The sequence below is a fragment of the Branchiostoma floridae genome, chromosome 3 (genome assembly GCF_000003815.2).
Source record: "Branchiostoma floridae strain S238N-H82 chromosome 3, Bfl_VNyyK, whole genome shotgun sequence".
Classification (NCBI taxonomy): domain Eukaryota; kingdom Metazoa; phylum Chordata; class Leptocardii; order Amphioxiformes; family Branchiostomatidae; genus Branchiostoma; species Branchiostoma floridae.
In genome coordinates this window covers 6,879,410-6,899,984 of record NC_049981.1, presented here as the reverse complement: position 1 = coordinate 6,899,984, position 20,575 = coordinate 6,879,410, and the positions used below count along the sequence as shown (strand labels likewise).

Sequence of the window (20,575 nt, the reverse complement as noted above, 5' to 3'; positions counted from 1 at the left end):
TCTAGAATTCTGATTAATCAGCCGGCGGAAAGCAAACAGATATACAAGCTACATATGATATTTGAACAATAGACGTCAACTAATGTTCTTACTGAAAGATTACAGTTATGCTTTTTATAAGTACCTGTTCACATGCTGCGGGTATCATAGATACATTTCATAATCGAGGATTAAGTCGGTTTTGTCTGAGTATATATCAAACTTTAGTAGACAGGTTTAAAACAATCCAATTCGACACGTTTCTGATTTGCAAGTAAAAAGATAAAATTCACCTCCAATTTCTAAGAAATAAATATTTGACGTTTCGGCCCTTTACCAACTCGGCCTATGACTAATCATACCAACTCGGCCCAATACCGTACCCTATCCCGGCCGAAATGACAAGGATGTTGCGCCGAGTTGAATTCACAGTCTTCAGTCATTTTGTCTTCCCGGAGAGTCTAAAGTGTTTATTGAGTTTTTCTTCGCCTTAATTCATTTCTTGAATCTTTATCCATCTTAAGTATCTGGATCAGCCATTTAATAGAAAATTATATTCATGAGCTGATATGATTAATGTTTTGTTTTTTCAAAAAAAAAAAATTAAAGATCAAGACTTTGGTAAATACGACTTCGAGGGCATTGCCTTATGTTTGTTTGCTAACTCATGGCATGTACTACATGTAATACCTGTTTACATGCTGAGAGGTACATCATGAATAATCGGGGATCTATTGGATCTATGTTTGTACCAAAACACTTGTAGACCAACAGGTTTAAAGTGATCTAGTAAAAGACTACGAGCAAAGCTTCTTCCTTCTGATTTGCAAGTATGAAGATAAGAAGTATAGAACGTCAAAGCCTAGATAATGACGTGAGGAATTACAGTATTATCTGACTGTGAAGAATGCGTCTGAGATTCATACATATAAAATCATATTTGCCCACTTGGCGGGCCCTACACGTGTAGGAAAAAGTACTTTAAGCAGATTTTGCAAGAATTTCCATTCGACACGCTCCGTCTTCCATCTCGCTTACGGTACAATAAATCCTCTGCAATAAAAAACTTATCCATATCTTACAAACCTCGCTTCATCGGATGTCAATGCACCAATCCTGGGCTCTGTTTTACGTTAAGCATTTCAGAATAACCCGAAGGACATAGAAATCCATCTTTATGACTGACGAGCTGGAAATAAAAGACTGTAATGGACTCTGTAATCCTCTAAAGGAGGGCTTTTACGTGTACTACGCTCCTCTCAGACCAGGGGCTGACTTACGAATTAAATATAGATTGTGGTAATGAATTGCATGTCATCCTTTATGTATGGCGTTCCTCTTTCGCAGCTTTGTTTCTATCTTATAGCACTACTTTTAAAGCCTTCTTTGTAGAGCGTTTAGTAAAGCCTATATTTGGCGCCCATCATGAATGAACAGTCCTAGGCGTGCTGCTGATACTAATATATCATCTGATATACTATTTATAAGGTCACAGAGCTTATGTAAAATTGAAATATTAGAATCTTTGAAGATAGAAGTTGTGGTTACCCCTCCTGTGCCTGAAGTTGTTAAATGTAGCTTTCTTTCTTTGTTTGCTGTGGTGTGCCTTATGACCTCAGTGAAAAAGTATCTATTGTTTTCAGTCAGTCTGTTTGTGTTGGTGAGCTAGGGTTCAAATGCGTTCCGTCAGACTGTGTTGGCTCAGGTCCACATTTGTTCCCAAATGCTATGCAAGAGTGGAGAACGTAATATGTGTAAAATGGACATGGGAATATTTTGCAGTGGCACGAGGTATTTTTGTTAGGTCGGCTGTTGGAGCGAAGGCATGAGGCTGGTAAAGTTTTAGGAAAATGTAATATGTATGGATACGGGGATCGGAGCACTTGAGGGTTCTGAAAACGTTTGGTTTCAAGTAGCTGTTGCCGAGATATGACAAGAAATTATGCGTTGATTTTTAACGTTAGCAAGGGTTAACTTTACTGTAATAAGTTAACAAAAGAAATACAAGATAACTTTTTGACATTTAACACAGGGATATTGAAAGTATCAAGTCTGTCGAGGAGGCGAGAACGTTGAATGCCAAATGTAACTGTGACTGATTGTTCTGTAGGTTGGCAGTTGGAGCGAGGACACGAGGCTGATCATGCACAACCCGCCCGTACGGTTCATGGGCGGGGCGGACAGTGTGGTGGATTACGTCAGCGATCTGATGAACAGGACCCTGAGGGTCGTGACGATAGAAGAACCCCCCTTCATCTTCTACAGCGAGAAGGACGAGCACGGGCGGCCAAGAAATGGGAACGACAGATTTTATGGTACGTGTCTGTCTAGTAGACATTCGCCCCTTCTTTGATATGATTATGAGATTGATGTCACAATACTAAATATATTTCCAGAAATTTCCACAGAATGTCCTTTGTCGTACATTATGCCCCTGTTTCTATAAAAAAAACGTGTGACCGTCACGTCTCTACATATTCGTTTCGAACACGTATCTCATAATAGCAAAGTATATATAATGGAGTGCAGTACAGTGCTATTATCGCGGCCATCAGGGACCTCACCTTTTGAGGTCACATTCGAAAGGTCAAGTTTTGAATACTCTGATGCCTGTATGAAAACCGTTTGAACTGACCATCAATTTCATCTCTATATGGAAAAGACAGCCTAATAACATACATTTTCATGATTAAGCTTCTATGTGCAAGTTTTTGGAGCAGCTACGACATATAAATCAGTAGATATATGTAGCCTGTGAACATTGTGTGTACAACTTTGATATTGTTTTATGTTTGTATCTTTATGTCCTGGAAGATGAGTTGCTTAGAAATTTGTTTGTTAGCAAATGGACTTGATAAAGTATCAAATATATTAATTTATTTATTTATTTGTTTGCTTGTTTGTATACAGGGTTTTGTAAGGATATGCTGGAACACTTCAGTAAACACCTGGGGTTTAAGTACGAGATGTACATGGTGGAGGATAAGAACTTCGGTGCGAGGGATCCGGTCACAGGGAAGTGGAACGGGATGGTGCGAGACCTTGTCGTTAAGGTAAACATTCCCACTGGATTATCATCATTTCTTTTTACTGAAGGAAAAACTTATTCCTTGACTGGCTTCTCGACGCGTTGTCAGTAGCTAGTCATGGTAATGTGGAGCCCAGGTGTTTGGAAATTACATTTCTCCTGCATTATTTTGTTAAAGAGCTAGGCACCGATTCTTATACTTCTCGAGCACCCTCAACCTCAAATGCATTAATGGTTTTAGTCTAACTTTTCCTTAACCCTTATCCTACTGAGTATTCAACTTCCCATAGCTGGTTCATTAGTAGCTTAAGATCAGTAAAACTTGACCTATTTTGTACTGCTACTGCAGATTCACCTTCCTAATTGTTGCGCGTTACTGCGGAATGCAGCATTTAAGTGAGAAATGCCACAAACACATACAAATATTTGACCCACATAGGGGGACCATGTATGTGCATCTCGTATATATACGGGATCAGCAAGACAAGTTTTTTTTCAAGCATACCTGGCACAGGTGTACATGCCTTCCTTTTCTGACTTGACAATGTTTTATTGTTACTATCGATTTCAAATGCTGGAGACCATACGAATATAAGTTTTATAAACGTTATTTTTTTGCCTTTCCCAGAAAGCTGACGTCGCGGCTGCATCGTTCACCATCAGCTACGAGCGGGAGCAGGACATCGACTTCACCAAACCGTACATCGACATCGGGCTGACGTTCGTGCTCAGTAACCAGATAGAGAAGGAGGATCGTCCGTTCAAGTTCTTAGACGTCTTCGAACCCAATCTGTGGCTCTTCATTCTCCTAAGGTAAACCGAGCACACCTGTGTAATTGACTAAATCTAAATAATGACAACAGTCAAACGTGTACCAAAAAGCACTTCTACATAAGGAACAAATGGCCATAGGTATACAGTCAAACATGTACAAGTGACCACCTGTACATAAGGACCACCTATATATTGATATACAGTCAAATCTGCACTAGTGACCACCTCTACATAACGACCACCTGGGCATTGCTGTACAGTCAAACCTGAACTAGTAGTTACCTGTACATAAGCACCACCTTACCATTGATTTACAGTCAAACCTGCAGTAGTGACTACGTCTACATAACGATCACCTGGACAAAGATATATAGTTAAACCTTTACTAGTGACCACCTCTACGTATACAGAAGGACCTCTACAGAAGGACCTTCCCATATCTACAGAAGTATTAAGAATCATGGGATATTGTTGAGTTCCACACACAACCAGTAACGTCTTACCTGCTTTTTATGTGGGCGAAGCAACACATTTAGTTTTTCCTCAGATATTTGCATATTCCACCCGGAAGTCAGAAAAAATGGAAGCTGTAAACATGTACTCCACGTTTCAAGCTTTTTGATTGGCTTACAGTCTCACTTTCTCGGTTTTACGTCAGAGGTGAACCTATCAACACACAGAACACAATCGGCATCGAGTTTAATAATAGCCAATCGGAACTCAGAAAAATGGAAGCTGTAAACATATACTCTTGTTTCCAGCTTTTTGATTGGAATAAAGTCGCGGACTGTCTCGGGTGTACGCAGAGGTGAACAAATCAACGCACAGAACACAAAATGGCATTCGGCATGCAGTTTGATAATACTATAGCAGCTGAGACGACCAAACAGGCGCTCAAGGAAGATGTTGCCGGCCATGGAATGAACGAGACTGATAAATTTTCACACAAAAACATTATCTTCAGAAAATTGGACCTTGGAATCTTGCAAATTCAACGGTGAACGGACGTGTTCAAGCTACGCAATACATTTGTATATCTGTTAAAACGTCCTACTGTGACATTTTGTAGCACTAGCTTAGTGGTATTATTCATGCGTGGGAAACCAACGCTCCGGGATCGAATAAGTGGATAGATAATATTTTTTAATTTTTTTTTTGCTGCCTTTTGGCGAAAATGTTGCCTTTCTTGATGCTTCTTTTATTCCGATTTTTGCTTTCTTTTCCCTTCGCCCACATTCTGCATTTTTTTCAAAAATGTTGCCTTTCTAGTGTTTCTTTGCCTTTCGCACATCTGCCTCAGAGGTTCTAATTAAAGTGCTACTTCTCGTCGCTATTTGTAGCCGATGTATGCCTGTGCTTTAAGGCTAGAGCTTGTCGTGGAAAAGAAAACTCCGATATCTTATGATCTACCAACATGGCAAAACAATTTTCGCTTTAGAAATCCTGTTCACATGTTGACCGTTTGTCCGCATAGAAAAAATGTTTTATCGGTCATCTGACTGGTTTTTGCTTCCGAGACACTTTTTACAGTGAACTGTAGATGTCTAGATGTTTTTATAGAAAGTATTTCATGTCCTGTGCAGCACGCTGGCGGTCTCCTTCTTCATCTCGTTGGTGAACAAGTTGAGTCCGTCAGGCTACCATGGACACTTCGTCCAGGAGGAAGAGTAAGTATGTTTTTCAGTAACAACCATGTTTTTGTTAATGGCTAGTTGAGGATTCTGCATAACCAAGGTTTCCGAAACAAAAGGTAACGCATGAATGTTGATAGTTTTGGGGCACCAGTGTACATATGGTGTCGCTACTGTGTTATTTGTGTTACATAATTTGGTAATGGCTTGCTGACGATTATGTGCCAATTGCTACCATGTGTTAACAAAGAAACGTCGTGCACAGATTTTGATGGTCTAAGGTGTGTGTTTCACTGCTAATGCAATGTACTTACATCTGACTACTTACTAATACATATTAGATACATGTTTCGGATAGACGTTAGATTCAGTTGGTATTTACAAAGAAATATTGTTGATGTTGGATTGATTTTGAAAGGCTAGTCGAGACAAAAAAAATAAGACCATAGGTCATGTAAGAATTCTGTACTTACAACCATCTTTAAGCTTACCGAGCAGGTCCCCAGGGTAGCACGGGTCACGAACGCCATCTTGCGACATGTCTCTCACTTGCAGGCCTGAGTTATTAGAAGAGGAGGAAGATCCCGAAGAGATCCAAGAAAAGAAGGAAGAAATGATCGGAATGATGAGTTTGGGTAACGCCTTGTTCTTCGCGGTGGCCTCCCTGCTTCAACAAGGAGGGGATGTGTACCCAAGAAGTACGCCAGGTTAGTAAACGTTTGTTTTACATTCATACAGGCCGACCTTGTTAGCAGAGGAAGAAAAACCGGCAGAGATAAAAGAGAAGAAAAAGGAAATGATCGGGATGATGAGTCTGAACAACGCTCTGTACTTTGCCGTGGCCTCTCTGCTATTCCAAGGAGGCGACATTTTGCCAAAGAGCGGACCAGGTAAGTGGGTCAACTATCATGTCTCACTAAAAACGCACATCTGTCAGTCGGCGAAACACTAGTATCAGTTTGCTTCTTTATAGTAGTCATGACACATGTGTGCACGTACACACTGGAATATAGAACTTGGTCGGTCTTGCAAGTACAAGCAGTTTTTGCCTTTTTTGCCCTAATTTGCACATTATGTCATTTTTTATCACGCAAATGCATTCTTATTTTACCATTGTCTCAACCTATACTTTATAAACGTACTGTCGATATGCTTCTACACATTCCAATGAACCCGTATCTGAACAATTGTTTTCTATATACTAGTAAGACAAGCACAGTACAGTGTAAACCCTATGGTCATCAGGTTTGTCACCTTTGACCTATAGTATACGTTCAAGGTTTTCACCCATGACCTATACTTACCTGATAATAGCAATGATAACACCGTATGTACGATGATCCTTTAAATGTTGATCCAAGACACGACATTGCTATAATAGCTATAGATATCATCAGGGTAGATATACTAAAAGGATTCCGCCTACTGAGACATTTGTTCCTGACTGTGTGTGTGTGTATCCCGCAGGTCGGATCACTGCATCCCTGTGGTGGCTGGTGACAGTCATCATTGTCGCCACGTACACGGCTAACCTGGCGGCCTTTCTCACCGTCTCCCGGATGGACACGGACATCAACTCTGTAGAGGATCTCGTATCTCAGGTGGGTTCACGTCTAACGCACATGTTGTTACTTGCTTTAGCCTGGATGCCAGGTTGTTCAGAGGCCCTACACAAGCCAACTCCTTGGCTCCAGGGCCAACATGCCCATAAGAAAATTAAACAATCGGCCTCCTTAGTTAGACCCCGCACGAGGGTCTGGCATTTAGACTATATATCTATCTGGGACAACATTTTCCCCGTTTTACATTTTAGAGGTGACGGATTGTTAGCTTGTTCGTGAAAAGTACATGTCAGAAATATTAAATCATTAGAAGATACATTTCCAGTTAGAAATAGCATGTAACGTAAGACCATTGGTTAACATCATAACCTATATTGGGACATCATCCTAAAATGGATCATATCTTCATGATATCTATATCTATGTTATAGCATGTATCTTACAATGGCGACAATCCTAAGCTTGTATATCTTAAGGTAGTCCGTGACTGAAGACACGTACTTTACAACTAAATGACGTACTGTACATTTGCGTCAAGAGAGACGTGAATTATGACATTTTGTTGTCCCGAATATAATGTCCGCAGGTACCTGTATTGAAAAAAAATCTATTAATATGGTTGATTTTTATATTGTCTACACAATTCTTTAATGTATGTACACCCACAGAAACTCGTCCAGTATGGGACGGTACAAAACAGTCAGCCCCTATCGTTCTTTGAGTCATCCAGTATCCACACATTCGAGACCATGGCTCGCTACATGAAGGTTCACAGCACTCTGACAATGAGCTCACGAGGTAAGGCTATTTGAATAATCAGGCATTTAACCTATGACCTTCGAAGGTACGTCTTTGAAATCTTACTGCGAGTTGTATTTCGGCTTTGCTTTAAATAATGTAGCAGCTTTTCAAAATGTATTCGAAGTTAAGAGAGACCAAGATAAATACGAAAAATATCAACCCTCCAATATAGCCCTAAGGACCCGCTTTAGCTATTAGACCTTTGTGTTGATTTGCACAACAAATTTCTGGCGTGATTTGTCTCATTTATCTTTACTGTGACATATCAACCGTAATTCTTGTCGCTGCACATGCGTACTCAGAAACATGAACGTGTTTATACTTTGTTTGTAAAGGACAGGGTCAAAGGTCAAAGTGTGAATCCTGATGTCCCAAACAATGTCACCGTATGGTGAATACGTTGCGTGAATTTTAAAAGAACTGGAAGTTTTGGGCTGCCTATAGCTAGGGGCTTGTTATAGTACTGCAGCGTAACTTCCTAATTTGATACCTCGAGTTCTAGACATGCAATTGTCCTGTTACTTTAGTAGTAGATAGCTCTTAGCAGAGAGAGTAAATGATGTATGTTTAGCTTAATTCGTACGTTCATTTATGCCCCTTTATTGGTACCAGACGGCATAGAAAAAGCGCGTGAGGAGAGGTACGCGTTTATCTGGGACAGCGCCGTGCTGGACTATGTCGTCAAACAGCCTCCTTGTAACCTCCGCACAGTCGGCCGTCTGTTCGGGAAGATCGGCTTCGGATTCGGCCTCCAGAAAGGTTCCGCCTACACCGATGCCTTCTCCATCGCTATCCTACAAGCCAGAGAGTCAGGGTATTTGGATAAGTTGAAAGAAAAATGGTGAGTCAGCCACGTTTCTACCAATATTACTAGATGTGTAACATGAGGAAATCAGATGAAATCAAACCATTTAAACCATTCAACATATTGCAGCTGTAGATTGCTCTTTGTATATTCATAATGGTCGATACATTTTGTACAATATTTACTACATGTTCTGAACTCGGGACTACTATCAATTCCCTTTGCCTTCATTATCAGCTAGAAAACTCCCTTGCCACTAGTATCCAATAATATCTTATGATATAAGTGTATGTTCGTAGTTTACTGTAGATGCGTGTATGCCCTGACAACGCTCGAGTAAATAAGACAAACAATTAAACATGTACACATGAACACAACACAGCGTCTTGTTGCAATAGTGGAAAAATATAATCAATGTAGCTTTTCTGTGGGTGAAGACTCAGGATCGAGATTAATACAGAAAATTAATGCTCTCATGACAGCCGAACCTAAACACTATTTATATGCTTAATGTGTCGATTACGCTTCAGCTACCGCATGGTAGTATTCCGACAAAAATGCGGATCTGGTACTAAGTCCAAATCTAAGTCCGTTCAAATATGCAGTTGGCTTTGTAGCAAGTGTATTATTTGCCTATGATCTACCAACTTTCATGTAAAGCAATTTTTGGAAATTGATACGTTTTCACTTTCTCGAAAGCTACTGCAATGCTGTACCAATGATTCTGACCATACATTTTCGGAATTCCACTATGTACGCCTAAAGTTGTACTGAAACTGTGTGATGCTGTAATCTATTATTTCCTAGAAGTTGATGTAATGACTAATGTCATCACTGATTTTCTGGAATTTCCTGCAAATGCAATGTTGCGCCACTGATTCTGACCGTATCTTTTCTACCACATAAGCCTTTATAGCTTGTATCTTAAAACGTAAAGGTAATCTATCGTTTACTGGAAGTCGCTGCAATATGATCTGTACTTTCCCGGAAGTCGCTACATTAACATTTCTAATCTAAGTTTCTGCAATGTTGTACTGCTAACTCTGACCGCCAGGTTCGGTGGTCCCTGCGGAAGTCCTGATTTGGAGTCAGAGCGGAAGGACTACACGTGGCACGCCTTCGTCGAAACGTTGAAAAGTCTTCGGGGAAACGATCCTTGTCGGAAAGTTGGGGATCGGTCAGTTGGGTCTGGGGGACAAACACTTGGCACAGCACGTGGTGAATTTCATTTTGGGACGATAAATGATTTTTAGTACATTTTTATCACCATTTCTTAGCACAAACAAATTTGACACATTTTTCTTGTGGTGCTATACACTGGAAATGTATGTACCAGTTCTTGCAAGTACATGGTAAAAACATAGGGGGCACACCTTTGACAATGTACAGTTGATTGACATTATCGAAGCAAAAAAAAAAAACTATGCAAATCCATTTCTCGACATTTTGGGTTTGGGTTTAGAAATATTTTTGTTCAATTTCACTTTTTAAATCTAATAAGTCCGTGAAAAGTAGCTATTTCCGTTACCGGTGAACGAATATGGGTTCATGTGGGTCGTGGTGACTTCTTTAAACAGTGCTGTTCTTCCATCCAGTTTAAATGAGCAATTCGCAATAAAATGTGTTTCGTAATAAGATTTGCTTGAAAGCTGTTTTCAATCGCTGAAATTGGACTCATACATCAACTTTGAACAAGGTCAAATGCCAGCATATATCTCATTTTTTGCATTTAATTATTTCCATCTAAAATCTTTTATTTCATCATTCCGAAATGATATCCCGCGCTGCCATTGTTTGTTCCACAGATCGACAGACCGTTTCTGGTAACAAAGCCCCCGTCGTAGTGTTGCAGCACCCCCTAGCGATTTGCATTCAACGTGCAGGTAGTGGTGGTGTTCATTAGTCCAACGGCAAAAGTAGATAGCCTTTGTTACGGAATACCAGTGACACTCTGGGACCCCGCTAGTGCATGCCTTAGTCAGCAGTTGTCAGTTAGCTGTATGAAAGCTCAGCGTAAAAACCCTAGCCGCCGACTTTCCGAACAAAGCTATTTTAAAACAATAGACCGATCCCGTACCTCTAAACGCTCTTGGAATTCTTAGATTAAAATCATTAACACCATTTCGCCTAAGTCACCGGGGCAAATTAATTTTTTTCGACCTCTACATAACCCTTACACATCTTTGGCCTAAGCCGGTTTTCAATATTTCAAGGGTGAAGTCAATTCTTGCTCTCGATGTGTTCATGTTTTCTTTAATATTAGAGAAACTAAATATACAATTAGCCCAAAATAAACAAAATCAGTAAATAAAACGTTTTCCGTACAGAACCAAAAATGTTTCTATCTGAGCAGAAGTTCTAGTGTTTGTTGTAATACCTTCCTCAGGACAATACTGACTGGTTCTATTTCTAATGACTCAAATTAAGAAAAATCAACAGATAATGGCTTTGGTCACAAGTATTTTCGTATTGGCTTAGCTGCTAACTTTGATTGTCATTCGGGATCGGTCTATAGATTTTTTAAAATGTAACCCAGAGTGACCTGGATTCCGACCAAGGCTGTCACGTGACCTGTTCTGAAAGATGACTCTCGTTCCCTCCTCGTCCCCAGGTACACTGGGGAGTGTCACGACCAGAACTCGGCCACGACGGTGACCAATGACAAGATGGACGTGTCCAAGCTGCTGGGGGTGTTCTACATCATCTATGTTGGGATGGCGGTCAGCGTGGTGGTGCTGATCGTGGAGTGGGTGGTCGCGTGTATGATGGCGGTGGACCAAACTGACCCAGAGGTATGTAAACAAAGCCTCCGTAGTTTTACCATATAATCCTTTTTGACATGTGAAATGTAAAATGTATGGTCAAACCTGTACAATTAACCATTCCTACAGAGGAACCATGTGGCAAGTGATACAACAGGGGAAAAGGAATGCCCTGTGAAGGTCTAAAGTTAGAATGGTAGATCGTGTGCATAATAGCGGTGAACCAGACTGACCAAGAGGTATAATAATATTACTTTGACATGTCAAAAGTTCCTGCTGCTAAAAAAAGCTAAAAGGGAACAAAAAGTTACAACACGTCTTATTCATAATTGAACACAATCTGCCATCAAAAAAAACATGACCATAGCATGTGCAGGACAAGATACAAAACCGGATTTTATGCTGAAGTAAAGCCTCCAGGATTCTCAAAATACCTCCATCTCTTGTCGATACGTGGTTTGGTCCTTTAACGAGTTTGAGGTGTGACTCTCCTCATACACGGATCTTTACCTGGGTAGAGTGAGAAAATAGTCGTAAAGCGCCTTTCTCAATGGCAAAACATTGTGGCCTTATTAGGATTCCATCTCATAGCTTCTAGATTTGAAATCTATAAACCCTAGCTACCTTGCCTCCTAGATACGATTTTCTTCCTTTTTACCAGGCTCCCAAGACCTTTCTCGAGGCCTTCAGAAGACGCCTGACGATCTTAGAGCGCGACATCGAGGAGAACTGGTTCCCGACCCTCGCCAAGCGGCGGAGGAAACAACAAGAACAGAAGAACAACGTCAAGAAGAGATCCTTCAGTCGAAGCTCCTCAAAATCCGGCGACTTTAAGAACTCGCGCTCTGCCGGGAGTCTCAAGATCAACGGGAACTTGCCAGATACTGTAATAGACACCAGTACTAAGGTTTAGACAAATTGTGCGAAATTGGGAGCTTTTTTTTTGATACAGCAATGGTATATACTGTATTCGAACGAATTGACATTGTAAAGGCATTTTACACTATTTCCGTATACAAAGTAATGCCCTACCAACAAGCTTTTAATTGGTCTTCTGACAAGAAAAAAAAAACCGCATATATGAGAACCCATCAAGCATCCCTATACCGAGACGGGGGCCGATACCTACAACCGGAACCTTTGACCCATTGCTGACGTCACAGGTTATTCCGTTAAGGTCACGTGACATAGAATTTTGGTCATTCCAGCTTGAAAGGATTCAGAGGACTGGTCGAAATCTTGTTGGTGATTGTTTTACTTTGTGTACGAAAATGGTGTATAAAAAATCTTTATAATGGTATACAGGTAATGGGTGGTCTTTCCCCTGCAATTTTGATAACTTCATTGCAGTAGTTTTGGCAAGGGTAGCGAAGATTATATCTAAATTAGATCTTGAATGTACATGTACGAGATAAACTTGATACATATATGGCTCGTCGTTTCTGTAGTCATACAAAGTTATAGGAAGAATATCTTAAAATTTAAGGTATTGTGGTCTATATTCTGCATCAGATACTGCGAAGCGTAGGACATTTTGCCGTTTTTTAATAGGGACTTAGAGCAGTTGACACTAAAAAAAAGGTGATGCTAAAATTATACCTTTATGAAATTTCTCGGGCCGATCTGTAGCCTAATATTATTAGGACCTGGCACTAGGCATTGCCACTGCTTTCATTTTATAAAAAGAAGATTAGACTAGTGCGTACTTGATTTGAAATGCCTTGAATTGGTATAGAATCGAAAAAAGGAAGTTTGACGAAATATGCAAAAAAGTGTGATAGTTATAAATGTCTGCCTTGTCTAGTTACATAAAAATACAACAAATCATGTTTTTAGTACAATGAGGAAAAGCACAATTCTTGTTTGAAACATAATACTGGTGGTCAGTAACGAAAAAGGTCGAAAAATCGAGCTATTTGAAGTGATTGTTGGTCAGAGAGAATAATAGTAGATGCCTAATGACTCTTGAACATTCCCTTGTTGTACCTAGATAATACAACTAACAGTAACAGTAATGCATTAAAGAACTAATAACATTACTAACCCACTATGTGGACAGTAATAAGCTACTTATCATGTAGTTTTCAGTAATCATAGTTTGCATAACATCCCATTGTAGGTTATAGGTCAAAGCTGAAGGCCCAAGGTTATTCTTTGTGTATCAACATGTACTTTGAACTTTGACCTATTACCCACATTGCATTATAATACGCATACGCACTTCAAAACGCCACCTAGCTTATATCTGCACCCCATGATCAGGTATTGTAACGTGATAGTGTCATTAATTATGAAATCAGTCAAACAATCAATCGGCAAAGTGCACAGTTTTAATCACACATAGAAAACTATTGAGGCACAAATTTTCTTCCTTTTAACTTGTATATTATGATGAGCAAAGAGGCAAAAAAATGTACATTCTGCTGTGGAACGTTGAAGATTCTACCTAGCTAAACCCTGGCTATGAATTATTCTGAATGATATAATAAAGATATTGCGAATACTCTTACTTTTTTGGTCGTTTTATCTGCTACTTCTTTCAGAGTTTTCGTGTGGCATTTTGTAATATGGCTAGTTATTTAGCGAATCAATGGAGAAGCAAAATATCAAAGTTGTCGTAGAAAGTTGGAGGAGGTTGCAAGCAAGCAGATGGGGCAAAAGATGGTTATGTTTATTTTCTGTAACGACCTAGCTTCGCTGATATTCTACTACCACATATAAGCGGATGAGCAGTTTAGTTAGAGAGCAAAGTTGTTAACCATTAGGAAAAGTGAATGTTTTCCACATATATTTGTCAACCTACATGTACTCATTGTGTAAACGATATATACATAGTGCATTAAGTAGGTGGCGCTTCGACGGGCGTAAATGGTATCACAGTGCCTCCTTGCGATCCTAACGTTAACAACATGAAAATCGAACCTCTTAGTTGAATTTAGGTAACTGACAACACCACTCCAGACGTAAGGTTAAACAATAACGCAAGTTGTTTACAAAAAGCAATAGATATAGTTTCATATATGGCAAATCACAATTCAGGCCACAGCAAGTAAACTTTATAGATCACAACAGCCCTTTGATTAATTTTCACCCGAGTTCAAATATAAGATTTTCTTCTTCGCTATAGTTGCAAAAGTGGTACGAATATAGAAGCCTTGAGTGCAGTTGCCACCAAGTTTGTAAGTGATACCAGTATACCACACTAGTTAGTACACTCTTGCAATTAAGCTTGAATACAGAAATTAATGCCTTTTTGTTTGCAATGCCACTTTTTGTCACCTTAATTCTTGTGACAACGTTTAAGTGTCTATTTTGAGATTTAGCCATCTTTTTTTTGCCCATCTTTTTACCTATCTTATAATTTTTGCAGTCAACTAACTTAGAAGGATGTTATCCATAAAATGTACTTGCTCTAGCCTAGATATACTTTTTAAAATGGTTTGATCCCTAATATGCTATGTTAACAACACTGACTGGGCTTCTCTGCAGGCTCGACTTGGTTGGTGAGTTGTAAGGCTAAAGCTTTGGATTCTCTGTCTTCTTCTTGTCTGAGGCTCCTGAAAGGCAAATCATCAAACGCACTGTTATCATACAATTGTTTAAGACTTTTATTGCATCCGAAGGCTAACTGCAACTAAACACGTAAGGTAACCGAGAGGTAACCTTTCAACTTTGCCCTAAAAATGTATTTAGGGATATTAAGTCGACGGACGGTGGTTTCAAATTGTACTATTTTTCATACTTTTATTACAGCTTGAAACCACTGCATGTATACTTAATATCCCTAGTAAAACGGATATTGGGCACCTCACGGATAAAGGTGAGCTAGCGTTTCAGACAGAGAAAAACAAACATTGACAAACTAAGAATGTATCAGCTCTATTGTGAAAATAACAAAAACTAAATGAGAACCGAAATTATTAGAACAAACTTATAATTCAAAATCAGTATCTTTTCCGTTTTACACCGACAAACAATGTAGAGACTGGTACGTATGTAGAACAGTGTTACATATGTATCATGTACATGTATACAGAGTGTTTACAATATCTGACACCCACCTTGCAAGTCCTAAGACTGCTTCTTGAATGTTGGATCCTTCCTTCGCACTCGTCTCGAAAAAGATGGCTCCTGCTGCCTGAGTAGCAGGGGCAGAGCAGAGTTAATGTGTCAGTTGAAGGATAAGCCCGATTAAAAGTAAGGCTACTTTGATCTATTTGTATTCACAGTCGTATGAACACATGGACAGTTAGTTTATAAGACATACTACCATACATGCACAGAGACTGACATGTACACACACATACACATACATATATGTATATATATAAACAAAAGTACATACACACGATACATCCTCCTTATTATAGAAACGGAAGAAAAAACTTCAATTTCCTTAGGGGAGAAGTGAAATCAAAAGACTCGCACCTTCGCTAATTTCTTCCCCGCTTCAGTAGATATGACTTTCTTTCCGTACTTTTCAGCTGTCGGTCTCAGGTCTGTCTTGTTGCCGCACAGCACGATGGGAAGCTTCTTTCCTGCACCGTCCTATCAATAACGATTTGCATCAACAGAATTGTAATTCCTGATTTTTTTTACCGTACTTTTATGTTCACAGCTTTTACGATGACGCCTGTAAAGTTAAGTTATCATTACGGATAATAAATAGTTCATAGACTTAGACATAGACTAGTTCATAGACCTGCAGCCACGCGGTGAACATTTTGTTACCAGAACAAGTTCAAGTTTGTCAGACCCTGAAAGTTTGGTGTCGACAAAGTAATGTACAGTATTCAGAGACTGTACTTTCTGTGCTAATACAGTCATCTTGTACATATTAATTGAATAAAGGGGGAAAATAGCTAATGTACCCCTGTCTTAGAAGACAAACCGTGTCAAGGCAGCATAGGCTGGGATCTTCTGCAAAACTTACATTTTATTTGTTTTTATGGGTAACCTCCATACATGTTGTACAAGAGGGAACGAAAGAGAGAATTAAATAAATAAAGAAGGAACTTACTTCCACAGCTGTGATCCAGTCTCTAACATTGAGAAATGACGCTTCATACGTGACGTCATACAGTAGGATGACGCCATCGCTCCGTCTGAAGTATGACGTAGCGATACTTCTAAACCTGGTTTGGGGAGGGGGAAGATCGTGAGACAAAAAAAGCTAGCAGCCCTTTCGCAGGGTTCAGTACAAATGTGCGGGTGACAGGAATCCTGGGTAATATGTCAAATGTAAAGGACCATTATGTCTACATAAGCTCATTGGAAGTATTAAAAACAATCTCGTCTCGACCATTAATTAATTTGCATAACACTGTCGATGGCGCCTGCAAAATCGCGGAATGTTTACGTTCATGGGGCTTTCACCTTTGACATATTACCCAGAAATCCTGTCTCCCGCATATGCATAGTGAACTATGCGAAATAGATAAATGCTAAAAAAGGACTTATTTCAGCCTAAAACTGTATACATTTGATGATCAGAGTAAGTGAGTGATTCCAATACTTTTAATTTCTAGATGCTAAATAATTCTGATGGAGACTTTTGAAATTCAGGCCGGTTCTTGCTTTTCTAATAATCACTTGCGGGTTGCAGTACATGACTGACTTACATTCCTGCAATGTCACCCTGTACCGACAGGAGAGAACTCAATGGACCATGCAATTGCATAGTCACAACAAACAATGGTTTACGATGTGAAGGCGAATGATAGATAAGGTATGCATTATAATCACCTTTCCTGCCCCGCCGTGTCCCAGATCTGAAGCGCCACCATGTCTCCGTCCACGTCAAACGTCTTTACCTGAGAGTCAACACCTGTGGAGAAGACGTCATGATAACTACGGTGGCCCAAAGCGACAAAACAGCTTCCTATTGGGTTACCGCGTGATGTGATTTTATAAATTTTGTCTTCGCCATTTTTGTTCTTAGGTTTACTCTACAATGATTTTGTGGTTGCTAGTGGTTGCTTAGTGCACTGCCGGGTTATACTGTTACCCCTACACTTATTGATAAGGGTATAGGGTTGCATACATAACGCTGGTTGACCTTTATTCGTGGGGTAACCTATATCCATTGGTATAGAAATAGAGATATCAAGTCTTTCACCGTACGGATAGTGGTTTTAATCTGCAATATTTTAAAACAAATATTGCAGTTTTATATAACAACGGATATAGGTCACCCGCGGATAAAAATGAACTGACGGTACAGTACAGAGATTTCACTCCACCAAATAATACTGATATTAAAGACAAATTATGATGGAATCTCCAGTTTACACATTGCTATTGTCCTAATTTCCTATCGATACATTAAAATATTTTTTGATCACTAAAAGGTCGTCGTACCTGCCAGAAAATCAAGTATTGTTTTTTTGAAAATCTACCCTATTATATTGGACTTGAGAACTTGCGAAGATCGGTGGATCTCTAAATAAAATTCCTTAGGAAATACACAGATGGTGCTTCTTCGCACGCGCGTAAAAAATCCAGGCATACGTGTAGAATTTTGGGAAGTCTTGACAAACGCACACTATTCTGTTAGGCTAGCCCTTGAGGCGTCGCCAAAAACGTCACAGGAGACCGGACGTTTTACTGCCAAAAATGTCATTTAGAGCTCTCAGACTCGTCGGCCGATCGATTTTCATGCTTTGTGACGAGGACTTCAGGGATTATGTGCTTGTTTGACTTCCAGCATGAACAAAATGCTTTACAGTAAAAACAGATCGATAAACCTTAGTAAGGGCTCGTATTGTCACAAAGGCACGTCCTAAACCCCATTCAACTAGACGGCGATCAAAGACCAGGATTACATACATTTGTGTTACAATTGATTTCAAAATTGGAATGAATGTTTTCTATTGTCAAAACAAAAACATCTTACTTTCTGAACATGATGCAAGATCGGAAATATTAAACACATGATTTAAAAGAGAACAAAACACTGATGAATATGTTGAAAAATTATTTATAATCTAAAAAATCCGTTGATCAAATATTTGGTTCGCTCAGCGGTCGTGGGAGTATTCTACTATGGCAGCGACCTCGTTGTGACCGCGCAGCAACCTGAACTTTGCCAGTGCAATTGTGATGAACGAATTTCAAGGAAAAAAGTACATTTTTGTGTTTTGTTGTTTTCAGTCATACTTGTACATGTTGCATGACATTCCTATTCTGAAGGTAGGAGTTGCACAAATCTAATTTAGGTCCCAGTGAGATCTTATGGAATGGTGGCCTTAAGCTTTTTGCAGGTAGTGGATAGTAAATAATGTTAGGAATACGATTTCTATTTTCTATTAGGCAATCTAGAGAAACAAAATTCAAATGTGGCGAAATGACTTATGCTTTGTTGCGAAACGACGTGTGCCTTGCTACGAAACTACTTGCCTTGTGGTGAAATGACGTTGGCGAACTAAAATTGTGGCGAAACGAACAGTTACCATCGAAACATACCTATAGTAGGGTTGAGGTTGGGTTTGAACTCGTCCCTGCAGACCCTGAGGATGAAGCTGGTTTTCCCCACCACGGAGTCTCCCACCATCACAACCTTGTACATCCGCTCGCGTGGACTACTCATCCTCACAAACCTGAACAAATAGACAAATAATCTTTCTCAATTGTCACTCAAACACTACAAAAGTTATTGCTACTTCACCTTTATTTGCGTGGTAACCAATACTGGGGATATATTTAGGGATATCATTTCTATGGACGGTGGTTTCAAACTGGAATATTTTCTAAAAGATATTGTGCACAGCTTGACATGACAACGGATATGGGTTACGCCAATATTAAAAAATATTGCTGTCCAGTATAACAACGGATATACGTTATCTAGCGGAATATGGCGAGCTAAAGTTACAGGGATAGGACTGAACTAGGCATGTTATATCATTACGTCGGAAACATCCATGTATAACAAGCTAGACTCAACGATAGACACAACTGTAGAAGCAATACAAGAGTATACATCAGTATACATTTCTCCGAGCTGTGTATTATTAGCTACGTCTTACCAAAATCAAGTGGCAGAAAGACTACAAAATCCACATATGAACAATCTTGGTTGTAGACACCAAAAATAGACTATTCTATTCTATCTTATACTTTACCGACCTGATGTAGACTATAACCCAACAGAAACGACAGTTTTCGGCTAGTGGGGAGGGGCCGTCGGAGCGCAGTATGTTGTTCACTTTAACCCCAAACTAACCCTGTCGGCACAGCTTCTGTAATTCAGAAAATCATTAGTCACAGTTAACGGATTGATCCAATAATGACAGAGGTAATGTAACGTTACACAATACTCACAAACCTGGAGATTAAAAAATGGTGCAGTAACCGCGTGTATAGTTTTTGACTGAGGGAGGAGAACACAAATGTTACAGGATTAAGCTATTTGATGCGTAACAGCATAAAAAATCGATAGCGACAGGTGTACGGCCTATGGTTGGCTCAAAGAGAGTGTCATGACAACATGTCCTTGGTGCCAGGATAGGTAGGTTTTCAGTGCTTTCACTAGTTTTCATATATATATATATATATATATATATATATATATATATATATATATTATATAGTAGTAACAAAAAACGGCTTGAACTGCCGGCTTGACATTCTTGTGTTAGGTTAACAGTACATATATTAGGTATATGTCAACTATTCTTTTGCTGTTACCTGTACTAAACCCAGTATGTGTATTACATATGTAAAATGAAGATTTTCATTGAAAAAATGAAATATGCCTCGATAAAACTCAAAGTTTATATTGAGTTTTACTTAACAACAGCTTCGGTTGCATCGATCAATGACTGCAAAACAATGCAGTCTATCTGTAGCCAAGCTTAAGTTGTTTGGCAGATATTTATTCCTAACAAATCATCCGCTGTCAAAACAAAGCGCAGTAATCCCACAAGCACGTCTATCCGGTTAGCGATGGGATTCCTGTATCACCCGACACGTACTGAAGGGTGTGCATGGCGTTTTCCATGAGGCGTGCCGAGCTATTTTGATTCAATGTTAATAGTTGCCCCTCCTCCCGCTCTTATTTAGCGTTAACGCTAGTTGACCATTATCCGCGAGGTTACCAATATCCGTTGTTTTTAAAAGCCGGTGTATTCAGGGAAATCAAGTCAATGGACGGTCGTTTCAAATTGAGTAATTTTAAAACATAGCAGTTTAAAACGGCCTTCCTTCTACTTGATATTCCTAAATACCCCGCT

General features: G+C 39.5%; 2 protein-coding genes across 2 annotated transcripts in view; one reads left to right on the top strand and one right to left on the bottom strand.

The window, feature by feature from the left end:
- LOC118411205 (glutamate receptor 2-like) overlaps positions 1-12,887 on the top strand; it is a 45,381-nt gene extending 32,494 nt beyond the window's left edge. Inside the window, exons 11-20 of the mRNA XM_035813291.1 lie at positions 2,090-2,294; positions 2,890-3,032; positions 3,636-3,820; positions 5,365-5,448; positions 6,151-6,302; positions 6,880-7,013; positions 7,643-7,772; positions 8,388-8,616; positions 11,192-11,372; positions 12,004-12,887. Coding sequence (XP_035669184.1) covers positions 2,090-2,294; positions 2,890-3,032; positions 3,636-3,820; positions 5,365-5,448; positions 6,151-6,302; positions 6,880-7,013; positions 7,643-7,772; positions 8,388-8,616; positions 11,192-11,372; positions 12,004-12,255 — 1,695 coding nt within the window. The 3' untranslated portion in view covers positions 12,256-12,887. The remainder of the gene's footprint in view (positions 1-2,089; positions 2,295-2,889; positions 3,033-3,635; positions 3,821-5,364; positions 5,449-6,150; positions 6,303-6,879; positions 7,014-7,642; positions 7,773-8,387; positions 8,617-11,191; positions 11,373-12,003) is intronic.
- A 1,915-nt stretch (positions 12,888-14,802) lies between these two features.
- On the bottom strand, positions 14,803-18,938 carry LOC118411200 (ras and EF-hand domain-containing protein homolog). The gene is made up of 6 exons (XM_035813283.1): positions 18,807-18,938; positions 17,088-17,169; positions 16,363-16,477; positions 15,771-15,890; positions 15,398-15,480; positions 14,803-14,899 (listed from the first exon to the last, which is right to left on the bottom strand). Exons 1-6 carry the CDS (start codon positions 18,928-18,930, stop codon positions 14,803-14,805), a joined length of 621 nt encoding a protein of 206 aa, XP_035669176.1. The 5' UTR covers positions 18,931-18,938.
- Positions 18,939-20,575: the final 1,637 nt, after the last annotated feature.

Coding starts and splice junctions, on each gene's coding strand:
- LOC118411200 (XM_035813283.1), bottom strand. CDS start 18,930: ATGAGTAGTCCACGCGAGCGGATGTACAAGGTTGTGATGGTGGGAGAC. Junction 15,481..15,770: donor CGGGGAAGAAATTAGCGAAG/GTGCGAGTCTTT, acceptor CCTGCTACTCAG/GCAGCAGGAGCCATCTTTTT. Junction 14,900..15,397: donor TTAGGACTTGCAAGGTGGGT/GTCAGATATTGT, acceptor TTTGCCTTTCAG/GAGCCTCAGACAAGAAGAAG.